The 26,221-nt window shown below is 40.7% G+C and overlaps 1 protein-coding gene across 3 annotated transcripts in view; it reads left to right on the top strand.

Annotated features, from left to right (window-relative positions):
• NUP98 (nucleoporin 98 and 96 precursor) overlaps positions 1–26,221 on the top strand; it is a gene marked incomplete at both ends in the record, with an annotated part of 114,117 nt that overhangs the window by 81,995 nt on the left and 5,901 nt on the right. For all 3 annotated transcript variants that reach the window (XM_080699206.1, XM_080699205.1, XM_080699204.1), the window contains 5 exons: positions 5,183–5,340; positions 9,041–9,184; positions 14,095–14,237; positions 21,866–22,087; positions 25,681–25,922. In XM_080699206.1, the coding sequence (XP_080555332.1) occupies positions 5,183–5,340; positions 9,041–9,184; positions 14,095–14,237; positions 21,866–22,087; positions 25,681–25,922 (909 nt within the window). The remainder of the gene's footprint in view (positions 1–5,182; positions 5,341–9,040; positions 9,185–14,094; positions 14,238–21,865; positions 22,088–25,680; positions 25,923–26,221) is intronic.

The raw sequence follows: 26,221 nt of genomic DNA, 5'->3' as shown, positions 1-26,221 counted from the left end.
AAACAGGGTCTCACTAAGTTGCTGAGAACCTCACTAAGTAGCTGAGGCTGGCTTCGAACCTGTGTGATCCTCCTGTCTCAGCCTCCCAAGTGCGGGGATTACAAGCGTGCACCACCACGCCCGGCTGTCTCTCTACAACCTTTAAAATTAAACTTCCTTAACTAAAAATATTTTAATGTTGTTACATATACATTTGAAGTAAAGCCAAAAAATGCAGATAAGCAGAAAGCAATAAATCAAAATCACCCAAATCTTTTATTATCCACTGTAAACATTTTGATGTGCAATTTGTACTTGACACTTTCCTTTGTAATACAAAGTATCTACAAATATGTGTATACACACCAAATGTGAGAAATGCCTGAAATCCCATTATTTGGGAAGCTGAGACAGGAGGATTGAAGGTTCACAGCCAGTCTCAGTAACTTAGTGAGACTTGTTTCAAAATAAAGAATAAAGTAGGGTTGGTGAGCCAGGCGTGGTAGTGCATGTTTGTAATCCCAGTATTTGGGAGGCTGAGATAGGAGAATCACAGATTTGCGGCCAGCCTCAACACTTAGTGAGGCACTCTGAAATTTATGAGACCGTTTCAAAATAAAGAATAAAAAATAGGGCTGGGGGTATATAGCATGGAAGTAGAATGCCGCTGGGTTTAATCCCCAGCACCACACATACGCACACACAAAAAAGGAAGTGTTATAGCTCAGAGGTAGAAAGCCCCCCCCAAAAAAAAGGAAAGAAATGTAAGCTGGACGTGGTGGCACATGCTTGTAATCCCACTACTTGGGAAGCTGAGACAGGAGAATCACAGGTTCAAACCTCAACTATAGAGTGAGGTCCTCTGCAACTTAGTGTGAGACCTTGTTTCAAAATAAAGAATAAAAAATGGGCCTGTGGGGGTAGCTCAGAGGTAGAATGCCCCCTGGGTTCCATCCCCAGTACCACACACCCCCCCCCAAAAAAAAAAATGTACACAGAGCAATACATATATGTAAACTTAGGGGGAGATAATTAGGGATTGAACCCAGGGGCATTCTACTTCTAAACTATATCCCAAGCCCTTTTTATTTTTTATTTTGAAACAAGTTCTTTATATGTGACACCTGTATATATATGTGTGAGTGAGTGTGTCTGCGTGTGTGTACTGGGGATTGAACCCAGAGGCATCCTACCTCTGACATATACTCCCAGCCCTTTTTTTTATTTCTTTGAAACAGTTTCATTAAGTTGCTGCTAGTCTTGTTGGAATTGCTGAGGTTGGTCTATAGTCCTTCTCAGCCTCACAAGTATTGAGATTACAGGTATGCACCACTATACCTGGTACTGTGTAAACTTTTAAAAGATGGTTTACTCTCATATATTGTTTTTTGTTTTTTGTTTTTTTGCGATACTGGAGATGGAACCCAGGGGCATTCTACTTCTGTGCTACACCCCCTGCCCTATTTTTTGTCTTTTTTTTTTGTTTGTTTGTTTGTTTTTTTGTTTTGTTTTGGTGGTACTGGGGGTGGAACCCAGAAGCTTTCTATCTCCGGGCTATACTCCCAGACCTTTTTAAAATTATTATTATTTTTTTTTTTTAATTTTTATTTGGAAACAGGGTCTCACTAAGTTGCTGAAAGCCTCACTAAGTAGCTGAGGCTGGCTTAGAACCTGTGTGATCCTCCTGTCGCAGCCTCCCAAGCATGGGTATTACAAGCATGCGCCACCACGCCCAGCAATTGTTCTTTATTTTGAAAAAGGGTCTCACTAAGTTGGGAAGAGCTTCACTAAGTAGCTGAGGCTGTCCGCCAACCATGATCTTCCTGTCTCAGTTTCCCAAATGCTGGGAGTATAAGCATGTGCCACCACACCCGATTGTTAAATATATATATATTTTTTTGAGGGGGGGTGATACTGGTGTTCCTGGAAGCCCTTCTACCTCTGGGCTATACTCTCAGACCTATTTTATACTTTTTTATTTTTGGAAGCAGGGTCTCTTAAGCCAGTGGGGCTGGCTTCGAACCATCGTGATTCTCCTGTCTCCGCCTCCCAAGCACCAGGATTACAATCGTGCGCCACCACGCCCAACTATATATATTGTTTTTTTATGTAACATTTGACAAATGTCCCTTAATACAGATATAATCAAGTATTTCTTGGTCTTTTATTTTTAAATGTACTATGGTAGCAAATACCTTTTAACATGTAGACACTTTAATTTTTTTATTTTACTTTTCTCCCTATATTCTGAACATCTTAAACATAGGTCTTTTGTATCATTTCACTTATTTCAACCAAATAGGGAGAAGGGAAGATTTAGTTTGAAGGGGACATGGGAATTGAGTTGGTGGGCCTATCCTGGATACCTTCTCTTTTCCTCTACTGAGGTACCCTGGCCCTTTACTACCCTGATCATTGTGGTTCCCAGGCAGAGGTAGACAGGTTTCCATCTTGGGAAGGGAGATGTGCTTATTCTCAAGAAAATGAGTCAGGTTGCAGGGAAACAGGGCTGAGAGCCAAATGTTCAGCTCCTATATCTCCATCCTTCTGCAGGAGTGCAATTCAAAGAGGGCTGGATAGACACCATGGCCTCACTTCCTCAGCTGATGGGAGGGTCTGGGAGGGAATCAGAACAAGCAATCTTAGAAAAAGAGGGCACAAAGTAAACTGGCCCCTCAATCCATGAGAACCACCTATCTTTCTCTCAAGATGACTGACCTTGGCATCCGCTTCCAAGCCTACTGCACAGATCCACTGCCCACGCAGGGCCAGTGGTGATGGGAGGAGGAAGGTTGGATAAAACTTCTCTTTTGGAAAGTTTATGCTTTCTATGTCCACACCTTTATTCATGTGGTTCCCTTTGTCCTTTGAATTGGGCCATATCTGTACCTTTTGACTTCAAGACCTAGCTCATATGCTATTTTGTCCCTCACCCACGATCCCACGTAGACCCTCTTTGTATACCTGCAGAAATTATTATTGGGTCCATTTAGTAAATATATCCTTTGTTTCTACCTACTGCTACTGGATATCTCCAATTACCTGAAATATTCCAAGGGAAGGAGCAAGCCATATTCTTCTTTCTACTTACCTTTAAAGGCTAATACCATAGATCAGAGTGACTGATTAAACTCTCAACAAAACCTGTGTACCTTACTATTAGGCAGGTCCCACTCTTACAGACAAGTAGACCTGGGACTCTGTAAAGAAACACATAGAGTCAATGTGGAAGGTAAGGGTGAGTTAGTAGTAAAACTGAAAGAAGAAGGGGGGATAAGGAAATGAGGTAGAATGGTGAGAGAGGACTTGAGACATAGGGAGAGTCACCAGAAGGAGAGAGAGATGGACAGAGAAAAAGCCTCATGTAGGAGAGGGAGGATGTTCTTAGCAGCAGCAGCAGCAGGAGACAGTCGACAAAGGAGGAAGAAGAGCTACCCTTATACATGGCTTGTTTCCTTTGGTTGTGAGGGCCATCCCAGAGCCCTTTGTGGGTTTAGAGGGATGGGCAGGAACATCCCAAAGTTTAATTTCTGGGTTGAAGTATTTACTTTTTTTTTTTTAATGACTATCTTGACACAGATCTTGGTAAGAATACAACCTATTTTACCTTAATCTATGTAAAAATTAAATCCTTGATCAAACTTTGCTTATTGGAACATAATTTATCCAAAGCCAACTGTGGGAACCATCAGTGGTATCTCTTTTGGAGGGCTTAGCCAATTTGGGTATTAAAAGGAACAAATCACACCAGAAAAATCTAAAATCAGTAACATATAAGCCTATTGTATTCAGTCACAGTCATGATACATTTAGGTCAGTGACTTTGATGATCATTATACATTTGTACAGTGAGGATTTATCTCCAGGATTGATCTTCTATAAACTTAAAAAGATTGTCAATTATTAAGAAAATTATGGTAGTTGAGCATGATGGCACATGCCTGTAATCTCAGCACTTGGGAAATAGGAGGACCACAGATTCACAGCCAGCCTCAGCAACTTAGGGAGGTCCTTCACAACTTAGCAAGACCCTGTTTCAAAATTTAAAAACAGGGCAGGGGTATAGCTCACAGTTAGAATGCCCCTGGGTTTAATCCCAAGAATAATAATTTAAAAAAAAGAAAAATGATAGTGTCAGACTCAGATTATGTCCATTATCTTTGTACCTAGGGGTGCTGAGTTAAGAAGATCTCAAGTTAAAAGCCAGCCTGGGCAACTTGGCAAGACCCTGTCTCAAAATATAAATCAACCAAGCAAGCAAGCCAGGGGTTAGCTAGGAGGCAGAACATTCCTAGGTTCAATTTCTTTTTGTCTGTCTGACAAACACACACACCCTACTAGGCAGTATTGACAGACACGTGCCTGCAATCCTAGCTACTCTGGGTTCTGAATAAGGAGAGTTGCAAGTTCGAGATCAGCCTCAGCAATTTAGCATGACTGTGTCTCGAAATTAAAAAGAAAAATAAGTTGGGTGTGGTAGTGCATGCCTACAATCTCAGTACTTGTGAGGCTAGGACAGGAGGATTAAAGGTTTAAGGCCAGTCTCAGCAACTTAGCTAGAACCTCACTAACTTATGAGACCATGTTTCAAAATAAAAAGGGTTAGAGGTATACCTTGGAGGTAGATGTTCCTGAGTTCAATAAGATAAAAAGGGGGCTGGGATTAAGGGTCAGTGGGAGAGAGCACTTGCCTACCATGGTCAAATCCCTGGGTGTTATTCCCCAGTACCACAAAAAAAGGGGGTGGGGATAGAGAGAAAGGAAAGAAAGCTATCAACTTTTACTAGAAAGACATATGTTTTTCTTTAGGTTTGATTTTTCTCATTCCTCCATTTTGTTATGGTAGTGCTTTCTAATCGGACTTGTTTTTAATTCAGTCATCTCATTTTCACTGTAAACCTTTAAATTAAATGATGTTTTCAGCAATGCCTTGCTTAGGGTCACAAAAGTAGAAGTAAATTTGTCATTGATCACTATGTGCTGTGCAGTCTGCATGTAATTTAGGTTAAACTACTTTTCAGATTTTCTTATTCAAGAAGAAAATGGTAATTTTTTATTAGTATTTTTGGACAGTGCAAGAAGCAGTCACTGGTGTTAAGTCCTCCTTCCTGGAAGCTGGAAAAAATAAGATAATGTCCCCAAAGTGTTTCACCAAGTCCATAAATCATTAATAATCATCACAGAACTTCTATTTCTCTTACAGGTGATCATCGTCTTGCCCTTCTTTTATCTCAGTTGGTGGGTAGCCAGTCTGTCCGGGAGCTGCTTTCCATGCAACTAGTAGATTGGCATCAGCTCCAGGCTGACAGCTTCATCCAGGATGAGAGATTGCGAATCTTTGCCCTGTTGGCTGGAAAACCGGTATTGACCTAACCCTTTTACCATAATCTCACACCAGTTTTTGCATAAGTTCTATGCTGATTAAGGTTGAGGCAGAGATATCTTTATACATTGCACACTGTTACATATAACGGTAATTTGTTAATTTTCAGTGGAAATATTTCTAAATGATAAAGGCAGATGGGTAGGTTGTAAAAGTAATCTAGTTATATAGAAATTAAAATGTTTATAATGCCATAATAGTAAACAGTATCACTAGTTTATCTGTATTTCCAGGCATATTTAAATCTACATAAACATACTTGTGTTCATATATGTGTATATACATGCAAAATTAATTATACATAGCAATTCTATAATATTTTTCCCTTGTTTTATGTTGGGGACTGAACCTAGGGACATTGACCTATTTTATGTTTTTTATTTTGAAGCAAGGGTCTTACTAGTGAGAGTTTCACTACTTGCAAAGGCTGTTTTTTAAACTGTGATCATCCTGTCTTAGCGTTCCAAGTAATGAGATTTCAGACATGTACCACCAGTGGCTGGCTTATATAGACTTTTTTTTAATGTCATACAGCATCATTCTTCTTTTTTTTTTTTTTTTTTTTTTTTTTTTTGCAGTACTGGGGTTCCTGGAAACCCTTCTACCTCCGGGGTACACTCCCAGACCTATTTTTATACTTTTTAAATTTAGAAACAGAGTCTCTTAGGCCAGCAAGGCTGGCTTCGAACTTGTGCGATCCTCCTGTCTCTGCCTCCCAAACGTGGGGATTACAAGTGTGCGCCACCACGCCCAGCCCTTCGTCTTCTTTTTAATAGGACTGGAGGAGCTAGGCGTGGTGGCGCACGCTTGTAATCCCAGCATTCGGGAGGCTGAGACTGGGGGATCGTGGTTCACGGCCAGCCTCAACTACTTAGGCCCTCCACAACTTAGTGAGACCCTGTTTCAAAATAAAGAATAAAAAATAGGGCTAGAGTCATAGCTCGGAGGTCAAATGACCCTGGGTTCCCTCCCCAGACACGCCAAAAAAAAAACAAAAAAAACCCCACTAGGACTAGGGGTATAGCTCAGAGGTAGAATGCCCCTGGGTTCATCCCCAGTACTGCAAAAAAAAAAAAAAATTATTTATTTTTTTATTTGGTGGTGCTGGGGTTCCTGGAAGCCCTTCTACCTTAGGGCTACACTCCCAGACCTATTTTATTCTTTTACTTGGAAACAGGGTCTCTTAAGCCAGCACGGCTGGCTTCAAACCTACGCAATCCTCCTGTCTCCGCCTCCCAAGCACAGGGATTACAAGCGTGTGCCACCACGCCTGGCAACAAATTAAAATTAAAATTAAATAGTAGTGGAGGAAGAATGTCCCTGGGGATTGAACCTGGTATATTCTACCTCTGAGCTATACATTCTGCCCAATTTTACATATTTATTTATTTATTTATTTATTTATTTATTTATTTATTTATTTTTGTGGTACTGGGGTTAATGGAAGCCCTTCTACCTTCGGGCTACACTCCCAGACCTATTTTTACATTTTTATTTGGAAACAGGGTCTCCTAAGCCAGTGCGCGCAGCTGGCTTCGAACCTGCGCGATCCTCCTGTCTCTGCCTCCCAAGCACGGGGATTATAAGCGTGCGCCACTATGCCCGGCAGCATTTTTAATTTTTGAAACAGAATCTCACTAAGTTGCTGACACTGGCTATAAACTAGTGATCTTCCTGTCTTAGCCTCCCAAGTGCTGAGATTCCAAGTGTACATCATCACGCCCTGCTCAGAATCATTCTTTTTTATTTTTTATTTTTATTCTTTCATTGGAAACAGGGTCTCAATAAGTTGTGGAGGGCCTCACTAAATAGCTCGGGCTGGCCAAAAACCTGCTATCCTCCTGTCTCAGCCTCCCAAATGCTAAGATTACATGCTTGTTCCACCATGTGCAACTCTGATCATTTCTTTTAATAACCACTTCTGTTTCATTTTATGGATGATGGAACATAATTATTTTAAGCTAGTTTTCTGTTGCTTCCTATTTCTTTGATTATCTTCTTAAAGTTGATATTCAGAAATAAAATACTAGTGAGAATTGGTTCTCATCAAAATCCTTTCGGAGTCTGCGTTCAGATGTAACACTATGGTTTATGTATCACTTTTTAAAATTTATTTTGCTTGAGATGGAACCCAGGGGCTTTCTACCTCTGGGCTATCCTCCCAGACCTATTTTATATTTTATTTGGAAACAGGGTGTCACTAAGTTGCTGAGAGCCTCACTAAACTGAGGCTGGCTTCCAACCTGTACAATCCTCCTGTCTCAACTTCCCAAGTGCTGGGATTACAAGCGTGAGCCACCACGCCTGGCTTATGTATCACTTTTATTATTTATAAAATTTTGGGAAGTTAATAAAAGGAAGATTTACTGCTTTCACTTTGGGGGGGAGTGAAAGTAGATGGCAGTATTTGTCATTGGCCCTTATATGGGAAGAGTGGTATAGATGGAAGGTGGTGGGATGCTGTGTATGTTTGTGTGAAAGCTGTTGTTTATTTCAAGACAGATTATCCTTTCCATTACAATATGTAGACAGGGCCAACTTCAAAGATCCTCATGGCCAAGTTGAAACCTCATGCCATCTGACTTTCTTGTTGATATTCTTGTCTTAAGGTTGAGCTGCTCAGGAAGATGTTGCAACCTATGGTTGCAAGAGAAAAAAGTATGCAGATTTCCATCCCACTCCATCCCCCACCTGAGCATGGAGTAAACCTCTGCCTTTTCCCACTTTCATGCTCATTAAGAGTTAGTTGGGCCGGGCGTGGTGGCGCACGCTTGTAATCCCCACGCTTGGGAGGCTGAGACAGGAGGATCGCGCTGGTTCGGAGCCAGCCTCACTGGCTTAAGAGACCCTGTTTCCAAATAAAAGAAATATAAAATAGGTCTGGGAGTGTAGCCGGGAGGTAGAAGGGCTTCCAGAAACCCCAGTACCACCAAAAAAAAAAAAAAAGAGTTAGTTGGGACTGCCAGGCATGGTTATGCACGCTTGTAATCCCAGTACTTGGGAGGCTGATAAGAGGATAGCAGATTCGTGGCCAGCCTCAGCAACTTGTGAGAACTTCTGTAACATAGACTCCTTTTCAAAGTAAAGAATAAAAAATAGGGCTGGGGATGTAGCTCAGAGGTAGAATGCCTCTGGGTTCAATTCCTGGTACCATTTAAAACAAAAAAGTATTGACTTTATAAACAATTGCAGTAACTTGGTTTCACTCCCCTCCCCAAAAGAGTGTGTTCTCATTATAAAATTTCAAAAGTTAGCAACCTTACACATTTTCTTCTAAGAATATAGATTGTTGACTGGGCCCAGTGACACAAACCTGTAATCTTAGTATTTGGGTGGATGAGACAGGATTGCAAGTGTGTGGCCAGTCTCAGCAACCTCAAGAGGCTCTTGGCAAGTTAGTGAGACCCTGTTACAAAGGGCCTGGACTATAACTTAAAGGTAGACTGTCTCTGGAGTCAATCCCCAGAACCACAACAATAAAATAAAAAAGAGTATAGGTTGTTATTGTCCAGATCTACCCTCTTACCTGCCACTAATAGCCTTTGTGTTTTATATATAGATCACTAACAGTGAAATCTAGATAATTTAAAATATCACTCAAGTGAATAAACTTGCAGATAGGCAAGGAAGGACAAGGTAAAATTTAGCTGTGATGAGTCTGGATTTTGTTTTTTGCAGGTGTGGCAGCTCTCAGAGCAGAAGCAAATCAATGTGTGTTCCCAACTGGATTGGAAACGCTCCCTTGCTGTCCATCTTTGGTATTTGCTTCCACCAACAGCCTCCATCTCCAGGGCACTCAGCATGTATGAAGAAGCATTTCAGGTATGTGTGTCCATTAGCACCATGCAAAAATCTTGGTAGGTGTTCTGTCTTGGCCAGTAAAGCCTGTTAAGAAAAAGCCATCCAGTCACTTTTTATCATATACTACTTTTTACCTTTTTACTAACTGCCCTTTTTTTTTTTTTTTTTTTTTTTTTTGTGGTACTGGGGTTTCTGGAAGCCCTTCTACCTCCGGGCTACACTCCCAGACCTATTTTTTTTTTTTTTTTTTTGGAAACAGGGTCACCTAAGCCAGCACAGCTGGCTTCGAACCTACGTGATCCTCCTGTCTCAGCCTCCCAAGTGCAGGGATTACAAGTGTGCGCCACTACGCCCGGCTCCCAGACCTATTTTCTATACTTTTTATTTTGGAAACAGGGTCTCTTAAGCCAGCGCAGCTGGCTTTGAACCTGCGCGATCCACCTGTCTCCGCCTCCCAAGCACGGGGATTACAAGCGTGCACCACCACACCCGGCTGCTAACTGCCCTTTTTAAATGTTTCACAAAATCAAAAAGGACCTAAGGAATCTGGAAAACTTTATTCGTGTGTGTGTGTGTGTGGGGGGAGACAGACAGACAGACAGACAGACAGACTGACTGACTGACTCACTGACTCACTGACTGACTAGTGATTCTGGTATTAGGTGTTCTACTTCTGAGCAACACCTTTAGCCCTTTATTGTTGTTGTTGTTGTTGTTTTGAAATAGAGTCTTGCTATGTTGCGGAGGTTGTCCTAGAATCTTTGATTCTCTGGTGTGAACCTCCCAAATACTGGGGTAACAGGCATATGCCACCACACCTGGCTGAAACTCATTTTAAATTAAACGAAAGCAAACAAAAAATTAAAAGGACTGGAAGTGTAGCTCAGAGGTAAACTGCTCTGTATACTGTTCAATCCCAGAATAAATAAAATAAATACCCCAAATAAATAAATGAGCTTACATATTTAACTTACTTTTCTTTTTTTTTTTTTTTTCTCTTTTTTTTGTACTAAGGGTGGAACCCAGGGGCATTCTACCTCTGAGCTACAACCATAGTCTTATTTTTTATTATTTATTTTGAAACAGGGTCTCACTGAATTACGAAGGGCCTCACTAAGTAACTGAGGCTGTCCTCAAATGGCAATCCACTTGTCTCAGCATCCCAAATGCTGGGATTACAAGCATGTGCCAGCATGCCTGGCTCACAGTTACTTTCTTACTTGTTGTTTTCCTGCCTGTATATTCCAGGGTTTTCATTTCTAATTCTAACTTACCTTTTGGGAATTTCTTGATATACAGCCTATGCTCAAAGTTTGGTTTTGCCTTTAAGTTAGAAGGCCTGAAATTTCTTTTCTTTTCTTTCTTCCTTTCTTTCTTTTTTTTGTGTTTTTTTTTTTGTTGTTGTTTTTTGTGGGTTTTGTTTTGTTTTGTTTTTTGTGGGTCAGGGGATGGAACCCAGAAGCATTTGACCTCTGAGCTACACCCCTGCCCTACTTTGTATTCTTTATTTTGAAACAGGGTCTCACTAAGTTGCAGAGGCCTCACTTAAGTAGCTGAGGCTGTCTGCGAACTGCAATTCTCCAGTCTCAGCCTCCCAAATGCTGGGATTACAAGCGTGTGCCACCATACCTGGCTTTGAAATTTGTTTCTAAATATCATATTTCATATTCTTTGTCAATGTTGAGGCTAAAGTAGCAGTATTATTTTACTTCTGTTATTTCTTAAATACTCTTCCTATGTTTTGCATTTGTCTTAGATATGGTTTGTTAGAATTATTTTTAGGAGAAAGAAAACAGTTAAGAAAAAAAATGTATTAAGAATTGTGAGCCGGGCATGGTGGCTCATGCTTGTAATCTCAGCATTTTGGAGGCTGAGACAGAGGATTGTGTAGGTTTGAAACCAGCCTCAGTTAGTGAGGCCCTTTGCAATTCAGGGAGACCCAGTTTTAAAATAAAGAATAAAAAATAGGGCTGGGGTGTCGCTTGGAGATAGAATGCCCCTAGGTTCCTTCCCCAGTGCCGAAAAAAAAAAAAAAAAAAATTTTTTTTGACAGGCTCAGATATGATGCACACATCTGTAATCCCAGTCACTCAGGCAGAAGGATCTCAAGCTCAAGGCCAGTCTGTGGAACTTAGTGAGCCTGTCTCAAAAGGTTAAAAACCAGGCTCAACCAAATAAAGATACCTCAAGAAAGGAAAGTTACAGACCAATATCCTTGAGGAACATACTTGCAGAAATTCTAAATAAAATACTAGCTATATGCATTCAAAACCATATCAAGAGAAGTGTACACCACAACCAAATTGGTTTCATCCCAGAAAAGCAAGGCTGGTTCAACATATGCAAATCAATACATGTTATCACCACATAAATAGAACTAAGAACAAAAACCACATGATCATAACAATAGATTCTGAAAAAACATTGGACAAAATCCAACGCCCATTTATGTTAAAAACACTGCAGAAAATTGGAATAGAAAGAACATATTTCAATATCATTAAGGCAATATACAATAAACCCAAAGCCAACATCATATTGAATGGGGAAGTACTATAAGAATTTTCTCTAAAAACAGGGACAAGACAAGGATGCTCACTATCTCCACTCTTTTTCAATATAGTACTTGAGACTCTTGCCACAACAATAAGACAAGAGAAGGAAATCAAAGGAATTCAAATAGGAAGAGACGAATTAAAACTATCCTTATTTGCAGATAACATGATCCTTTATCTAGAAGACCCAAAGAACTCAACCAAAAGACTACTGGAGCTGATTGACCAATTCAGCAAAGTTGCAGGATACAAAATCAATCTAAAGAAATCAGTTGCTAGTCGGGCATGGTGATGCACACTTGTAATCCCAGCATTTGGGAGGCTGAGACCGGAGGATCGCGGTTCGTGGACAGCCTCAGCTACTTAGTGAGTCTCTTTGCAACTCAGTGAGACCCTGTTTCAAATAAAGAATAAAAAATAGGGCTGGGGGTGTAGCTCGGAGACTGAGTGCCCCTGGGTTCTATCCCCAGTACCGCAAAAAGAAAAGAAAAGAAAAGAAAAGAAAAGAAAAGAAAAGAAAAGAAAAGAAATCAGTTGCTTTTCTTTATGCCAACAGTGGATCCACAATGAAAGAAATAAAACAATTCTATCCACTATAACCTCAAAACCAATAAAATACCTAGGAATAAACCTAATCAAAGATAGAAAAGATCTCTATACTGAAAACTATAAAACATTAAAGAAAGAAATTGAAGAAGACCTTGGAAGATGGAAATATCTCCCGTACTCAGGAATAGGCAGAATAAATATCATCAAAATGGCCATTCTGCCAAAAGTGATCTACTGATTCACTGCAGTTCCTATCAAAATACCAAAGACATTCTTCATAGACCTAGAAAATCAGTCATGAATTTTATAGGAGAAAGAAAAGACCCAGAATAGCCAAAGCAATCCTCAGCAATAAGAACCATGCATGAGGCATCACAATCCCTGACTTCAAATTAAACTATAGAGCAGTAGTAGTAAAAACAGAATGGTATTGGCACAATAACAGGCATACAGACCAGTGGAACAGAATAGAAGACACAGAAACAAACCCACACACCTATAGTCAATTAATTTTTGACAAAGGTGCCAATTCATATGCTGGATAAAAGACAACCTTTTCAAAAAATGATGCTGGGAGAACTGGCTATCCATTTGTAGAAAGAGGGAACTAAATCCTTACCTCTCACTGTGATGGATCAACTTGAGATGGATCAAAGACGTGGAAATTAGACCAGAGACTCTGAAGTTATTAGAGGAGGGCTTAGGCTCAACACTCCAACATATAGGCTCGGGCAGTAACTTTCTCAACAAGACCTCCAAAGCGCAGGAAATTAAGGCAAGAATTAATAAGTGGGATGGCCTACAAACTAAAAAGTTTCTTCTCATCAAAGGAAACCATCAAGAACCTAAAGAGGAAGCCTACAGAATCAGAGAAGATCTTTATCAGCCACCACCACTCTGATAGAGGGCTAATATTCAGAATATACAAAGAAGCCGGGCGTGGTGGCTCACGCTTGTAATCTCCATGCTTAGGAGGCTGAGACAGGAGGATCGCACAGGTTCAAAGCCAGCCTCAGCTACTTAGGCTCTTAGCAACTTAGTGAGACTCTGGGCGTATAGCCCAGAGGTAGAAAGACCCTGGATTCCACCCCCAGCACCACCAAAAAAAAAAGAATACACAAAGAGCTCAAAAGACTCTACACTAGCAAAACAACCCAATGAAGAAGTGGATAACTGAGCCGGGCATGGTGGTGCACGCTTGTAATCCCAGTGTTCGAAATACTGTGATCGGAGGATCTCAGTTCGCGGACAGCATACATTCACACGGCTTATAAATATGCCACTGAAACCAGGCGTGGTGGCACATGCTTGTAATCCCAGCATTTGGGAGGCTGAGACCTGAGGATCGCAGTTTGCGGACAGCCTCAGCTACTTAGTGAGGTCCTCCACAACTCAGTAAGACCTGTTTCAAAATAAAGAATAAAAAATTGGGCAGGGGGTGTAGCTCGGAGGTCAAATGTCCCTGGGTTCCATCCCCAGACCCGCAAAAAAAGTAAAAAAAAATTTTTTTAAAGTGGACAACTGAATTGAATAGACACTTCACAAAAGAAGAGATAAAAATGGCCAATAGATAAAATCTAGGGCTGGAGGTGTAGCTCAGAGGTAGAGTGCCCCTGGGTTCCACCCCCAGTACAAAAAAATAGAAAAGGAAAGAAAACAGGTAAAATGTATGGAATGTGTCACTGGGCAAAAAAATGTTTAAAATCTTTGATTCCTTTACAGTATCACATCATTCATAACACAAGTGTGCAAATAATTGAGACATGATAGCATCTAGTGAGAACAAACTAGCGGCTGAAAATTGTTTTATCACATTCTTCCCTACAGAATACCTCTGAAGCTGACAGGTATGCCTGCTCCCCCCTGCCTTCATACCTGGAGGATTCTGGCTGTGTGGTAGAAGAAGAGCAAGACTCACGGAGACCACTTCAGGACATCTGCTTTCACCTTCTGAAACTCTACAGTGACAGGTAAACGAGAGCTAGGCACTATTGTCACTAGAGAGTGCTCCAGGAGTCCTTTCCCTTATGTACCACCAAAGTTCCATAAGTTTGTATATTATACACGACTTATAATAGTTGGATAGAAAGAACATTGGAACTAGGTTATTTAATTTTGCAGTACTGAGGATTGAAACTAAGGCCATTCTTCCTCCAAGCTATACTCCCAGCCCTATTTTTTATTCTTTCTTCCTTCCTTTCTCTTTCTCTTTCATTCATTCATTCATTCATTCATTCATTCATTCATTGGTGGTACTGGGGTTCCTGGAAACCTTTCTACCTCCGGGCTACACTCCCAGACCTATTTTTATACTTTTTTATTTGGAAGCAGGGTCTCTTAAGCCAGCACAGCTGTCTTTGAACCTGCGTGATCCTCCTGTGTCCACCTCCTAAGCACAGGGATTACAAGCGTGCGCCACCATGCCTGGCATTCTTTATTTTGAAATAAGGGCTCACTAAATTGCAGGGGGCCTCACTAAGTAGCTGAGGCTAGCTACTAACCTGCAGTCCTCCTGTCTCAGCCTCACAAGTACTGGAATTACAAGGAGAGGCCACCACACCTAGTCCTTTGGTGGAACTAGAAATAGAAGGCTAAAAATTATTTTAATATTTTGTTTGGGGGGTGAGTACTGGAGTTGGAACCCAGGGGCATTCTACCTCAGAGCTATACCCTCAGCCAACTCAAGTTTTTATTCCTTATTTTGAAACAGGATCTCACTGAGTTGCAAAGGGCCTCACTAAGTAGCTGAGGCTGCCCGCGAACTGCGGTCCTCAGGTCTCAGCCTCCCAAATGCTGGGATTACAAGGGTGCACCACCAAGCCCGGCTCTAATCAACTTTGATGAGATATAAGTTACATACAAGCCAGGCGTGGTGCCACACGCTTGTAATCCCTGCTCTTGGGAGGCTGAGACAGGAGGATTGCACAGGTTTGAAGCCAGCCTCAGCTACTTAGTGAGGCTCTCAGTAACTTAGTGAGACCCTGTTTTCAAATAAAAATATGTGAGGATAGCCCAGAGGTAGAAAGCCCCTGGTACTGGGTTCTACCCCCATTACCACCAAAAAAATAAATAAGTTACATTTAATAAAATACGTAATTTGATCATAATTATCACAACCAAGATATTTATATTACTCACCAAAATTTTCCTTTTTTTTATTTTGCAATTAACTCTTGGCTGGCATTTTCTTTTATAGATATAAAAAGTTTTGCCATTCTAGAATTTCATATAACTGAGATCATTCTATTCTCTTTAGTGCTGGGCTTCTTACAGTCAGCCTAATGATTCTGAGATGTATCCATATTAATATGTGTATCAGAAGATAGTTTTGGTTTGGAGAGGTATTATTTGTTGTTTTTGGCTTTTTGTGTGTGGTTTCTTTTTTATTTTTTTATTATTATTTATTTTTTTGTGTGGTATCAAGAATTGAGCCCAGGGACATTCTATCAACAAGCTACCTCCCAGTCCTATTTTATTTGGAAACAGAGTCTCACTAAATTACTAAGGCTTGCTTCAAACCTGTAACCCTCTGTTTCAGTACCCCAAGTACTGGGGTTATAGGTATGCACCAACATGCCCAGCTTTGTGGAGTTTTTTTTTTGTTTGTTTTTTGTTGCTAGAGATTGAACCCAGGGGCTTCTACTTCTGAAGTATACTCCCAAGTCTGTTTTATTTTTTAGTTTAAAACAGGGTCTCACTAAGGTACAGAGGGCCTTCCTAAGTTTCTGAGGTTATCTGGGAACCTACAATCCTCCTTTCTCAGCCTCCCAAGTACTGGGATTACAGATGTGTGCCACCACACCCAACTAGCTTTGTGAGTTTTAAAAATAATTTATATACATATTTGATGATGGTTAACTTTTGTTTTGAGCTAATATGAGTAAAGCTGCTGTATTTTCTTGTGTGTGTGTTACTGGGGTGGGGGGGGCAACCCAGGGTCTTTCTATCCCCGGGCTATACCCCCAGCTCTATTTTATAATTTTTTGGAAACAGGGTCTCATTAAGTTACCGAGGGCCTCACTAAGTAACTGAGGCTGGCTTCAAGTCTGTGCGATCCTCCTGTCTCAGCCTCCCAAGCACTGGGATTATAAGCATGCACCACCACACCCAGATTTAAAGCTGCTATATTTATTTCTAAAAGTAGTTGTGTCAAGTGAGGCGCAATGGTATGTGTTTGTCCAATTCACAGCAACAGAGGTTTGATCACCAGAGCCCATGAGGTTAAGGCTAGCATGTGCAACAAAGCAAGACTTACTGGGGGGAAAAAGTAGTTATATCTTTTTACAATCCACCTGTAATGTATAAAAACTCTATAGTTACTCTATATCCTCTTTAAAATTTGGTATTGTCATATTTTGGGTGGGCAGCTACTGGTGGTTGAACCCCAGGGGCATTCTACCTTTTTTTTTTAACTTATCAACAGCCCTTTTTAAAATTTTTTATTTTGAAATAGAGTCTCACTAGGCTGCTTGAGAGTCCTACTACATTGCTGAGTCTGTTCTGGAACCTGCGATCCTCCTTTTGCAGCTTCCAAAATAATTGGGATTACAGGCATGTGCCACCACAACTTATTTTTTAATTTTGAAACAGTGTCTCACTAAGTTGTGTAGGGCCTCCTTAAATTGCTGAGGCTGGCCACAAACCTGCAATCCTCCTGTCTCAGCCTCCCAGGTATTGGGATAACAGGCATGTACTACCACATTCAACTTTATTTTCTGTTTTGAAACAGGGTCTCACTAAACCTGTGATCCTCCTGTCTTAGCCTCCCAAGTACTTAGATCACAGGTGGGAACCACTGTGCCTAGCCCATAATGTTTTCTTAATATTCTTTTAAACTATCTATAGGATTTTAACAATTTCTTTCCTTCTTGATATTGCTAATGTTTGTCTTCTCTCTTTTTTCTTGCTTAGTTTATTTAGCAATGCCACTGATTTTTTTTTCTAATAACTGGCTTTTGATTTTATTGGTTATCTCTGTTAACTATCCCACACAAAAAAGGATTATAAATTTAAATGTCAAACATAACTATTAACCTTATTAAATGAATCAAAGCAGAAAATCTTTCCAACTCTGATTTAAAGATTTCCTAGGCACCAGATGCGCACTTGATACATAAAAGAAAAAAATGGCAAATTGAACTTCAAAAAAATGAAAAGTACCTTTTGTTGAAAGACTTAAAATAGTATGAAGAAGCCTGTTACGGTGGTACACACCCATAATCCCAGTGTATTGGAGACTAAAGTAGGATAATCAAAACTTCATTTCTACCCTGGGCAATTAACTGAGTTCCTGTCTCAAAGTGAAAAAACAGTTGGAGGTTAGGGATGTAGCTCAGTGGTACAACACTTGCCCAGTATGTGGAAAGCCCTGGGTTCAATGCCAGCAACACACATGCACAAAAATACTTGTCAGTCATATGTCTGCTTAAGGACCTGTTCCAGAATATATAAAGAATTCTCAAATTTCAAGCCAGGCATGGTTGCACTTGCCCGTAATCTTAGTACTTGGGAGGCTGAGAAAGTAGGATTGCAGGTTCAAGGACAGCCTTAGCAAGTAATTAGATTCTCATCGAACTAGTGAAACTCTGCTTTAAAATAAAATAGGGCTGGGGATATAGCTCAGAGGTAGAATGCCACCTCGACTCAGTCCTCAGTACCCCCGTCCCTCCCCCCGCCCAAAAAAAAAAAAGCTCACAGCTCAGTAGTAGAAAGCTGCAACCTGCCATGGTGACATACGCTTCTAATCTTGGGAGGCTGAGACAAGAGGATCACAGGTTTTCAAGGCCCGCCTCAGCAATGTAACAAGGCCCTCAGCAATTCAGTGAACCTCTGATTCAAAATTTAAAAAAATAAAACAGGGTTAGGAGTGTAGCCCAGAAATAAAAACACCCAGGGTTCAGGGGTTCAGTTTCTAGCAACACACACACACACACACACACACACACACACACACGAAAGCAAGTAATCACACTTAAAAATTGTAAAGAAAACTTAAAATAGATGCTTCATGAAAGAAGAGCCAGAGGTCAGTTAAGCACATGAAAAATTTTTCATCGATAATTGAAAGGGAAATATAAATTAAAACCATGATAAGCTGGGAGTGATGGCGCACACTTGTAATTCCCAGGCTTGGGATGCTGAGACAGGAGGATCACGCAGGTTCAAAGCCAGGCTCAGCTGGCTTAAGAGACCCTGTTTCCAAATAAAATATAAAATATGTCAGGGAATGTAGCCCAGAGGTAGAAGGACCCTGGGTTCCATCCCTAGTACCACTAAAAAAAAAATGTTAAGACACTACTAACCACTTAATAAGATGGCTAAAATTAAAAAGAAGCTGGGCGTGGTGGCACACCCTTGTAATCCCCATGCTTGGGAGGCCGAGACAGGAGGATCACACAGGTTCGAAGCCAGCCTCAGCTACTCAGTGGGGCTCTCAGCAACTTAGTGAGACCCTGTTTCCAAATAAAATATAAAATAGGTCTGGGAGTGTAGTCTGGAGGTAGAAAGTCCCTGGGTTCCACCCCCAGTACCACACACACACACAAAAAAAATAGCCACTGTACCAACTTTTATGAATGTGGAATAACTGGAATTATACACACACACATTGAAAAATGGTTTCGTGTGTATATGTGTGTATTGTGTGTGGGGTGGGTCTGGGGATAGAACCTAGGGACCTTTGACCTCCGAGCTATACTACACCTCCTACCCTATTTTTTTATTTTGAAACACGGTCTCACTAAGTTTCGGAGGGCCTTGCTAAGTAGCTGAGGCTGTCCATGAACTGCGATCCTCCAGTCTCAGCCTCCCAAATGCTGGGATACAAGCGTGCGCTACCACGCCTGGCTTTTGTCTATTCTTAAAAAGTTAAACACACCAACAGTATGATTCAGCTATTCTATTCCTAAATATTTACCCCAAAGGAATAGAAACACATATCCATGTATGAATGCTCATAGCAGCTTTATTTGTAATGGCTCAAAAAGAGAAACAAATTTCTACTAGCAGGTAAATGGGTAATAAGTTATGATATATCATACTATGAAATGCTATTTGGCTGTAAGGTGAGATAAGTGTTGAATAATGAATTGCAAAATAATTTTACTTAGTTTTGAAGGAAGCCAGTCCCATAAAGATTACCCCTAATAACATCTATAGAATATGATTCCAATTTATGTAAAATCCTATAAAATGAAAACTTAGTTTATAGTGACAACACGTGGTTATGGGGAAAGGCAGTAGGGAAGGATTATAGAGTAGCATAAAGAAACTTCTGAATCTAATAGACATGTTTATCATCTTAATCATGGTGGGAGTTTCACAGGTATATACATGTTAAAAACCCCCAAAATTGTATAGTCTAAATATTTGTAGTCTATTTTATGGCAGTTTTTAAGCATCTTAAAGAGAAAAGAAAACAGAGATCTTTAATACTACCAGGAATGGAGAAACAAAAACCAGAAATGGATATTAAACATACTCTTGTTCTTACACAGGTAGTTTAGTCATAACTAAAACCCTTATATAAAACCCACCCCTTGTCCATTAAAAAATTAGACTAGAGAATTTGCAGCTACTTGAAGAGGACAGAAGAACCAATACTTGAACACATAGGCATGGGTCAAAACTTCCTCAACAAGACCCCAAAAGCACAAGAAATTAAAATGAGGACCAATACGTGGGATTGCATTAAGCTGAAGAAATTCTGTGCAGCAAAGTAAACTCTCCAAAACCTCAACAGAGAGCCAACTGAATGGGAGATTTTTGCCAGCTATTCCTCTGATAAGAGTAATGTCTAGAACATATAGAGAACTCAAGAAATTCACTGCCAAAAAACAACCCAATCAGAAAATGGCAAGTGAACTTAAATAGGCACTTCACAAAAGAAGAAATACAAATGGCCAATAAATGTATGAAAAAATACTCATATTAAGCAATCAGAGAGGTGTAAATCAAAAGTACCCTGAGATTTCATCTAACCCCAGTTAAAATGACAGTCATTAAAAAACACAACAAATGCTGGCAAGGATGTAGAGAAATAGGAACTCTAATACATTATTGATGGGATTGCAAATTAGTACAATCACTTTGAAAAACAGCGTGGAGAATCCTCAGAAGAATAGGAATGAACCTATTACATGACGCAGCTATACCATTCCTAGGTATCTACTCAAAAGAATGAAAACTAAACTACCATTTTAATGCCTGCATAGCTATGTTAATAGCTACATAATTCACAATTGCCAAACTATGGAACCAGCCAGATGTCCAACAGATGAATGGATTACAAAACTATGGGCTATGTACACAGTGGAATTTTACTCATCCATAAAGAACAAAATTATGTCATTTGCAGGAAAACGTATAAAACTGGGGAGTATTATGCTAAATGAGATTAGTTAGTCACAAAAAATTTAAAGTTGGATGTTCTCCCTAATATGTGGAGCTAGGGAGAAAATGGGAAGAGAGACTCCAGACAAAGGAGGGGAAACCTTAGATGAGCGAAGAAGGTGACCTGACTGAGGGGGGGTACGGAATACCTTAATGGACATGATGTACATACGCAAATTTTTCAAAGTCAATCACTCTGCTGAGCAAGGGAAGGAGGGGAGGAGGAGGGAATAGAGTAGGAACTAGAGGAAAGCTCAAAGAGTGGTATTCCTGTATGCCTGTATGCTCTGTCACCCTGAACTTCATCAAGATGTATGATTACATTGCACCAGTAATTTAAAAAAATGATCCAAAGCACTATCGAGGGAACATGGATTTCTATAAAGTATAATAACCACCACATGTGATAGCGAATAATTGCAGTCCCAACCTGAGAGGCTGAAACAGGAGGATCCCAGATTCGCAGCAAACTTTGGCAACATAAGCCTTCTGTAATCTAGTGAGACCCTGTTTCAAAGTAAAAAGGCCTGGAGTGTAGCTCAAAGGAAGGGTGCCTCTTGGTTCAATCCACAGTACCACCAAAAAAATAAAATAAAATAATACCTGCATGATGCCACATGCTTGTAATCCCAGTTCTCGGGAGGCTGAGACAGGAGGATCACAGGCTAGCCTCAACAACTTAGGCCCTCAGCAACTTAGCAAGACCGCTTTTTAAAATATAAGAAATGAAAAGGGCTAAGAGCCTGCCTCAGAGGCAGAATGCCCCTACAGTCAATCTCAGTACATAAAAAAAGGAAGAAGAAAAAAAAACTTACAGAGGATCCTGGCACTGTGGCTCATACTCCCAATACTTGGGAGGCCAAGACCAGAGGATCAGTCTGAACAATGCTAAAATAGCTATGATTTTTTACATGGTTGTAAGAATTCCACATAGCAGGATGGTAAAATATATACACCAAACAAATCAGTGAACCTGTTAGATCACATCCCCTCATAAGAGAAGGAGCTATATTTCTTTGTAGGATCTATAGTCTCACTGAACCTAGAGGTAGACTGATACAACACATACTCAGAAGGAGAGAAGGCCTGTAATACTTTTGCCCCTTTATTCCTTTATTGTTTTTTTGGGCATAGCCACAGCAGTTGAACTTTTTAGTTCAGGTGATCTACTAGCTGAATATAACTCTCCACCCTTTCTCTTCTGCAGACATTATGATCTCAATCAACTTTTGGAGCCTCGAAGCATAACTGCAGATCCATTAGACTACCGCCTAAGCTGGCATCTGTGGGAGGTGCTACGAGCTCTCAACTACACTCATCTCTCAGAGCAGTGTGAGGGTGTGCTGCAGACCAGTTATGCTGGTCAACTTGAAAGCGAGGGGCTCTGGGAGTGGGCTATCTTTGTTCTCCTGCACATTGAGAACTCAAGGTAAGTGAGAAGCCATTAAATGTACCAGATATGTCTAATACTACAGGGCAATGCCAATGAGTCAGTCTTTTAGAGTGTACTTCAGGAGCAAGTAATTGTTTAGTATATGTATATATCTAGCCATGTGCTAAACCTCAAGACAGTTAAATCCTCAACCCAGATGTCTCTATATTCATGTGAACTAGTTAAAAATGAGACTGCCTTTAGAGCCAGGCATGGTGTTGCACACCTGTAATTCCTATATGTGGGAAGCTGAGACATGAGGATCACAAGTTCAAGTCCAACCTCAGCAACTTACTGAGACTCTGTTTCAAAATAAAAACCAGCTGAAAATGTACCTCAGGGGTAGAATGCTCCCAAGTTCAGTCCTGTAGTACCAGTAAAAAAGAAGTGTGTAAGCCGGGCGTGGTGGTGCATACTTGTAACCCCCAGCATTTGGGAGGCTGAGAAAGGAGGATCTCTGTTCGTGGACAGCCTCAGCTACTTAGGCCCTCTGCAACTCAGTGAGATCCAGTTTCAAAATAAAGAATAAAAATTAGGGCTGGGAGTGTAGCTCGGAGGTAGAATGCTCCTGGATTCCATCCCCAGTGACGAAAAAAAAAAGTGTGTAAAATCAGATTAAGAAAAAAATGAAGCCAGGTATGGTGGTACATGCATGTAATCCTAACATTTGGGAGGCTGAGACAGGAGGATCACAGTTCACAGACAGCCTCAGCTATTCAGTGAGGCCCTTTGCAACTCAGTGAGACCCTGTTTCAAAATAAAGGAAAAAAAGAAAGCCGAGCATGGTGGCGCACGCTTGTAATCCCAGCATTCGGGAGGCTGAGACTAGAGGATCACGGTTCGCAGACAGCCTCAGCTACTTAGTGAGGCCCTCTGCAACTTAGTGAGACCCTCTCTCAAAATAAAGAATAAAAAAAATAGGACAAGGGGTGTAGCTCGGAGGTCGAATATCCCTGGGTTCCATCCCCAGACCCACAAAAAAAAAAAAAGAAGAAGAAAAAGAAGCAGAAGAAGAAAAAATAGGGCTGGAGGTATAGCTCAGAGGTAGAATGCCCCTGGATTTCACCCCAGTACCTCAAAAAAAGAAAAATGAAAGAAAGAAAGATAGAAAGAGAGAGAGAGAAAGAAAAGAAGAAAGAGGTAGAAATAGAAGGATATACCTGAGTGGGATAATACCATTAACTTAGGTGAATTTAATTAAATGTGTCATGTTTATGAATTATGCAGAAGGTAATGTTATCTTAGCTGGCTTAGTAGATCCATGGCAGTGATATCATAGGTTAGCTGGAGAGCCCCTGTTTTTTTGTCTCTCTGCTTTCACCTTTCTCTGGTCTTCTATCCCTTATCATCCAGCCCTTAAATTTGATGTTTTCTGTTTACCAACACAATCTTGTGCTTCATTACGTATGTTTTGTTCTCTGTCCTGAAGGGGGACTAGAGAACCACTTTCTTAACTGTGGTGTGGAAAAGAGAATGTTGGAGGTTTTTTTGTTCTTTTGGTTTTTTGGGGTTTTTTTTTTTTTTTGTGTGTGTGTGTGTGTATGTGTGTGGTACTAGAGGTCAGACTCCTCCACTGAACTAAATTCCTAGCTCTGGTTTTGTTTTTGTTTTAGAAGGGGGGAGTATTGTTTGTTATGTTTTATTTTTGTTGTTTTGTTTTTGTGGTACTGGGGGTTTAACCCCAGGGCATTCTACCTCTAAGCTAAGCTATACCCTCAGCTCTATTTTTTTTTAATTAGGAAAAAGTTTTTGCTAAGTTGCTGAAGCTGGCTTCAAACCTGCAATTCTCCTGTTTCAGCCTTCCAAGGTTTGGGATTATAGGTGTGTATCATCACACCTGGCTTTTTTTTTTTTTTTTTTTTTTTTTTTTTTTTTTTTTTTGGTGGTACTGGGGTTCCTGGAAGCCCTTCTACCTCCGGGCTACACTCCCAGACCTATTTTTACATTTTTATTTGGAAAAAGGGTCTCCTAAGCCAGCATGCGCGGCTGGCTTCGAACCTGCGCAATCCTCCTGTCTCTGCCTCCCAAGCATGGGGATTACAAGTGTGCGCCACCACGCCCAGCTTTTTTTCCTTTTTTTGAGACAGAGTCTCTGTTTCCTAGGTTGGCCTTGAGCTCCTGGGCTTAGATGATCCTCCTTTAATTCTGGAATAGCTGAGACTGCAGGTGTGAAACACAGCACCTAGCTACCTAGCCCTTTTTTTGTTAATGGTAACAGTATATTCTTTGTTTTTTGTTTCTTATTTTACTGGGGATTGAGCCTGGAGACATTCTACCTCTGCAGTTCTTTTATTTATTTAGTCTTTTTTTTTTTTCTTTTTTTGTGTTACTGGAGATTGAATCCCCAGCCTTATATTTTATTCTTTATTTTTGAAACAGAGTCTCACTAAGGTGCTGAGGGTCTCAAATTGCTGAGGCTGGTCTCAAACCTGTGAACCTCCTGCCTTAGCCTCCCAAGTACTAGGATTACAGGCATGCACCACAAGGCCTGCCTAGCATGGTCTTAGTAACAAAAACAGATATTTATTTAGTGCTTCATTTTAAGTGCTTCATTATCATTTCTCTTTCCCCGTCTCCTTTACCAGAAATTGAGATGATACCAGACTATTCCTTTGAGCTTACTTCTATACACTAATGGGGGATTTCACATGGTAAAAGGCTGGCTAATAGGATGACTGATATTTCAAAGTTGGCTCCAGGGAAGCAAATCCTTTTTCCTGGAAAAGAATATGATAAAGAAAGTGGTTGTGATGAGATTAGAAATCTTCTTTTTTTTTTTTTTTTTTTTTTTTTTGGTGGTACTGGGGTTCCTGGAAGCCCTTCTACCTCCGGGCTACACTCCCAGACCTATTTTTGAAACAGGGTCTCTTAAACCAGCACAGCTGGCTTCGAACCTGCGTGATCCTCCTGTCTCCGCCTCCCAAGCGCGGGGATTACAAGCGTGCACCACCACGCCCGGCAAAATCCTTTTTTTTCTTAAGGATTAAAAAAAAAGAGTTAAGAAAAAAAGTCCAACATGAGAATAGGTTTGATCTGAAATTGAAATGACTTGGCCTTTGGCCCAAACAGAAATGGACTTTTTAGGAGACCTTAATCTAGAGGTAAAGAAAGAATGAATTAGGAAGGCTAATGTCATGAGAAAAGAAAGCAAGCCATGGAAGAAAGACTGCTTTCAGAAGCTGTTCTTATTTACTTGTACTGATTGTGTAGGAGAAATGCAAAAGGAAAAGTTGGAATGGATTTCAGAGGACTCTTCGGTGGAACAGAATTCCCCTGTCCAAGTCCTTAATCTTCTAGGTGGTGGGGAGGAATGTTACTGGACAGGAAAGAAGAGACCCTAGCTGGGGAAGTCTTTTTTGGGGAGTGTTCACCCTTTTCCAGAATATTAGGATTCTGACTTTTTTTTTAATCATGAAAATAAGCTTTTAATTTTTAAAAATAAATGTTGGTGTGAGGCCTTGAGGGTTGAAGTGATTCACCAAGGATCAAAACCCTGTGTTTTAGAGACTGTCACAAGGAGCCCCTCTAAAATGTCAGTGGCAGCATTCTCCCTGACTGAGGTTATTTATTCCCACTTCTTTCTTCTACAGCACACGGGAGAAGGCTGTTCGAGAGCTCCTTACCCGGCACTGCCCGCTATTGGAGACCCCTGACTCTTGGGCTAAGGAGACTTTCCTTACCCAGAAGCTTTGTGTGCCTGCTGAGTGGATTCATGAGGCCAAAGCAGTGCGTGCACACATGGAATCCGACAAGCACCTGGAGGCCCTCTACTTGTTTAAAGCTGGTCACTGGAACAGCTGCCACAAACTTGTCATTCGGCATTTAGCTTCTGGTGAGTGCTAAATTTACCCCAAATTCTACCAAATTCTGAACCGCCACGAAGGGTCACACCAGAGTACAGCTGACTAGAATCAAACCATACTTTGCTAAAGCTGTGTGCAGAAAAGGCTTGGCCCAGATGTGAGGCCAGAGGAGAAAGGAGAAGAGAGCAATATTGTAAGTTACCATTTGCTAGAAATATCTTTGATGTGGATTAATTATATTAAGTGTGTGTGTTTTGGGTGGGGGGGTACCGGGGTTCCTGGAAACCCTTCTACCTCCGGGCTACACTCCCAGACCTTTTTTTTTTTT

The sequence above is a fragment of the Muscardinus avellanarius genome (assembly GCF_963383645.1).
Source record: "Muscardinus avellanarius genome assembly, chromosome: 1".
NCBI classification, from domain to species: Eukaryota; Metazoa; Chordata; class Mammalia; order Rodentia; family Gliridae; genus Muscardinus; species Muscardinus avellanarius.
The sequence above is the reverse complement of the archived record's forward strand: the minus strand, read 5'-3'. Positions and strand labels throughout refer to the sequence as shown.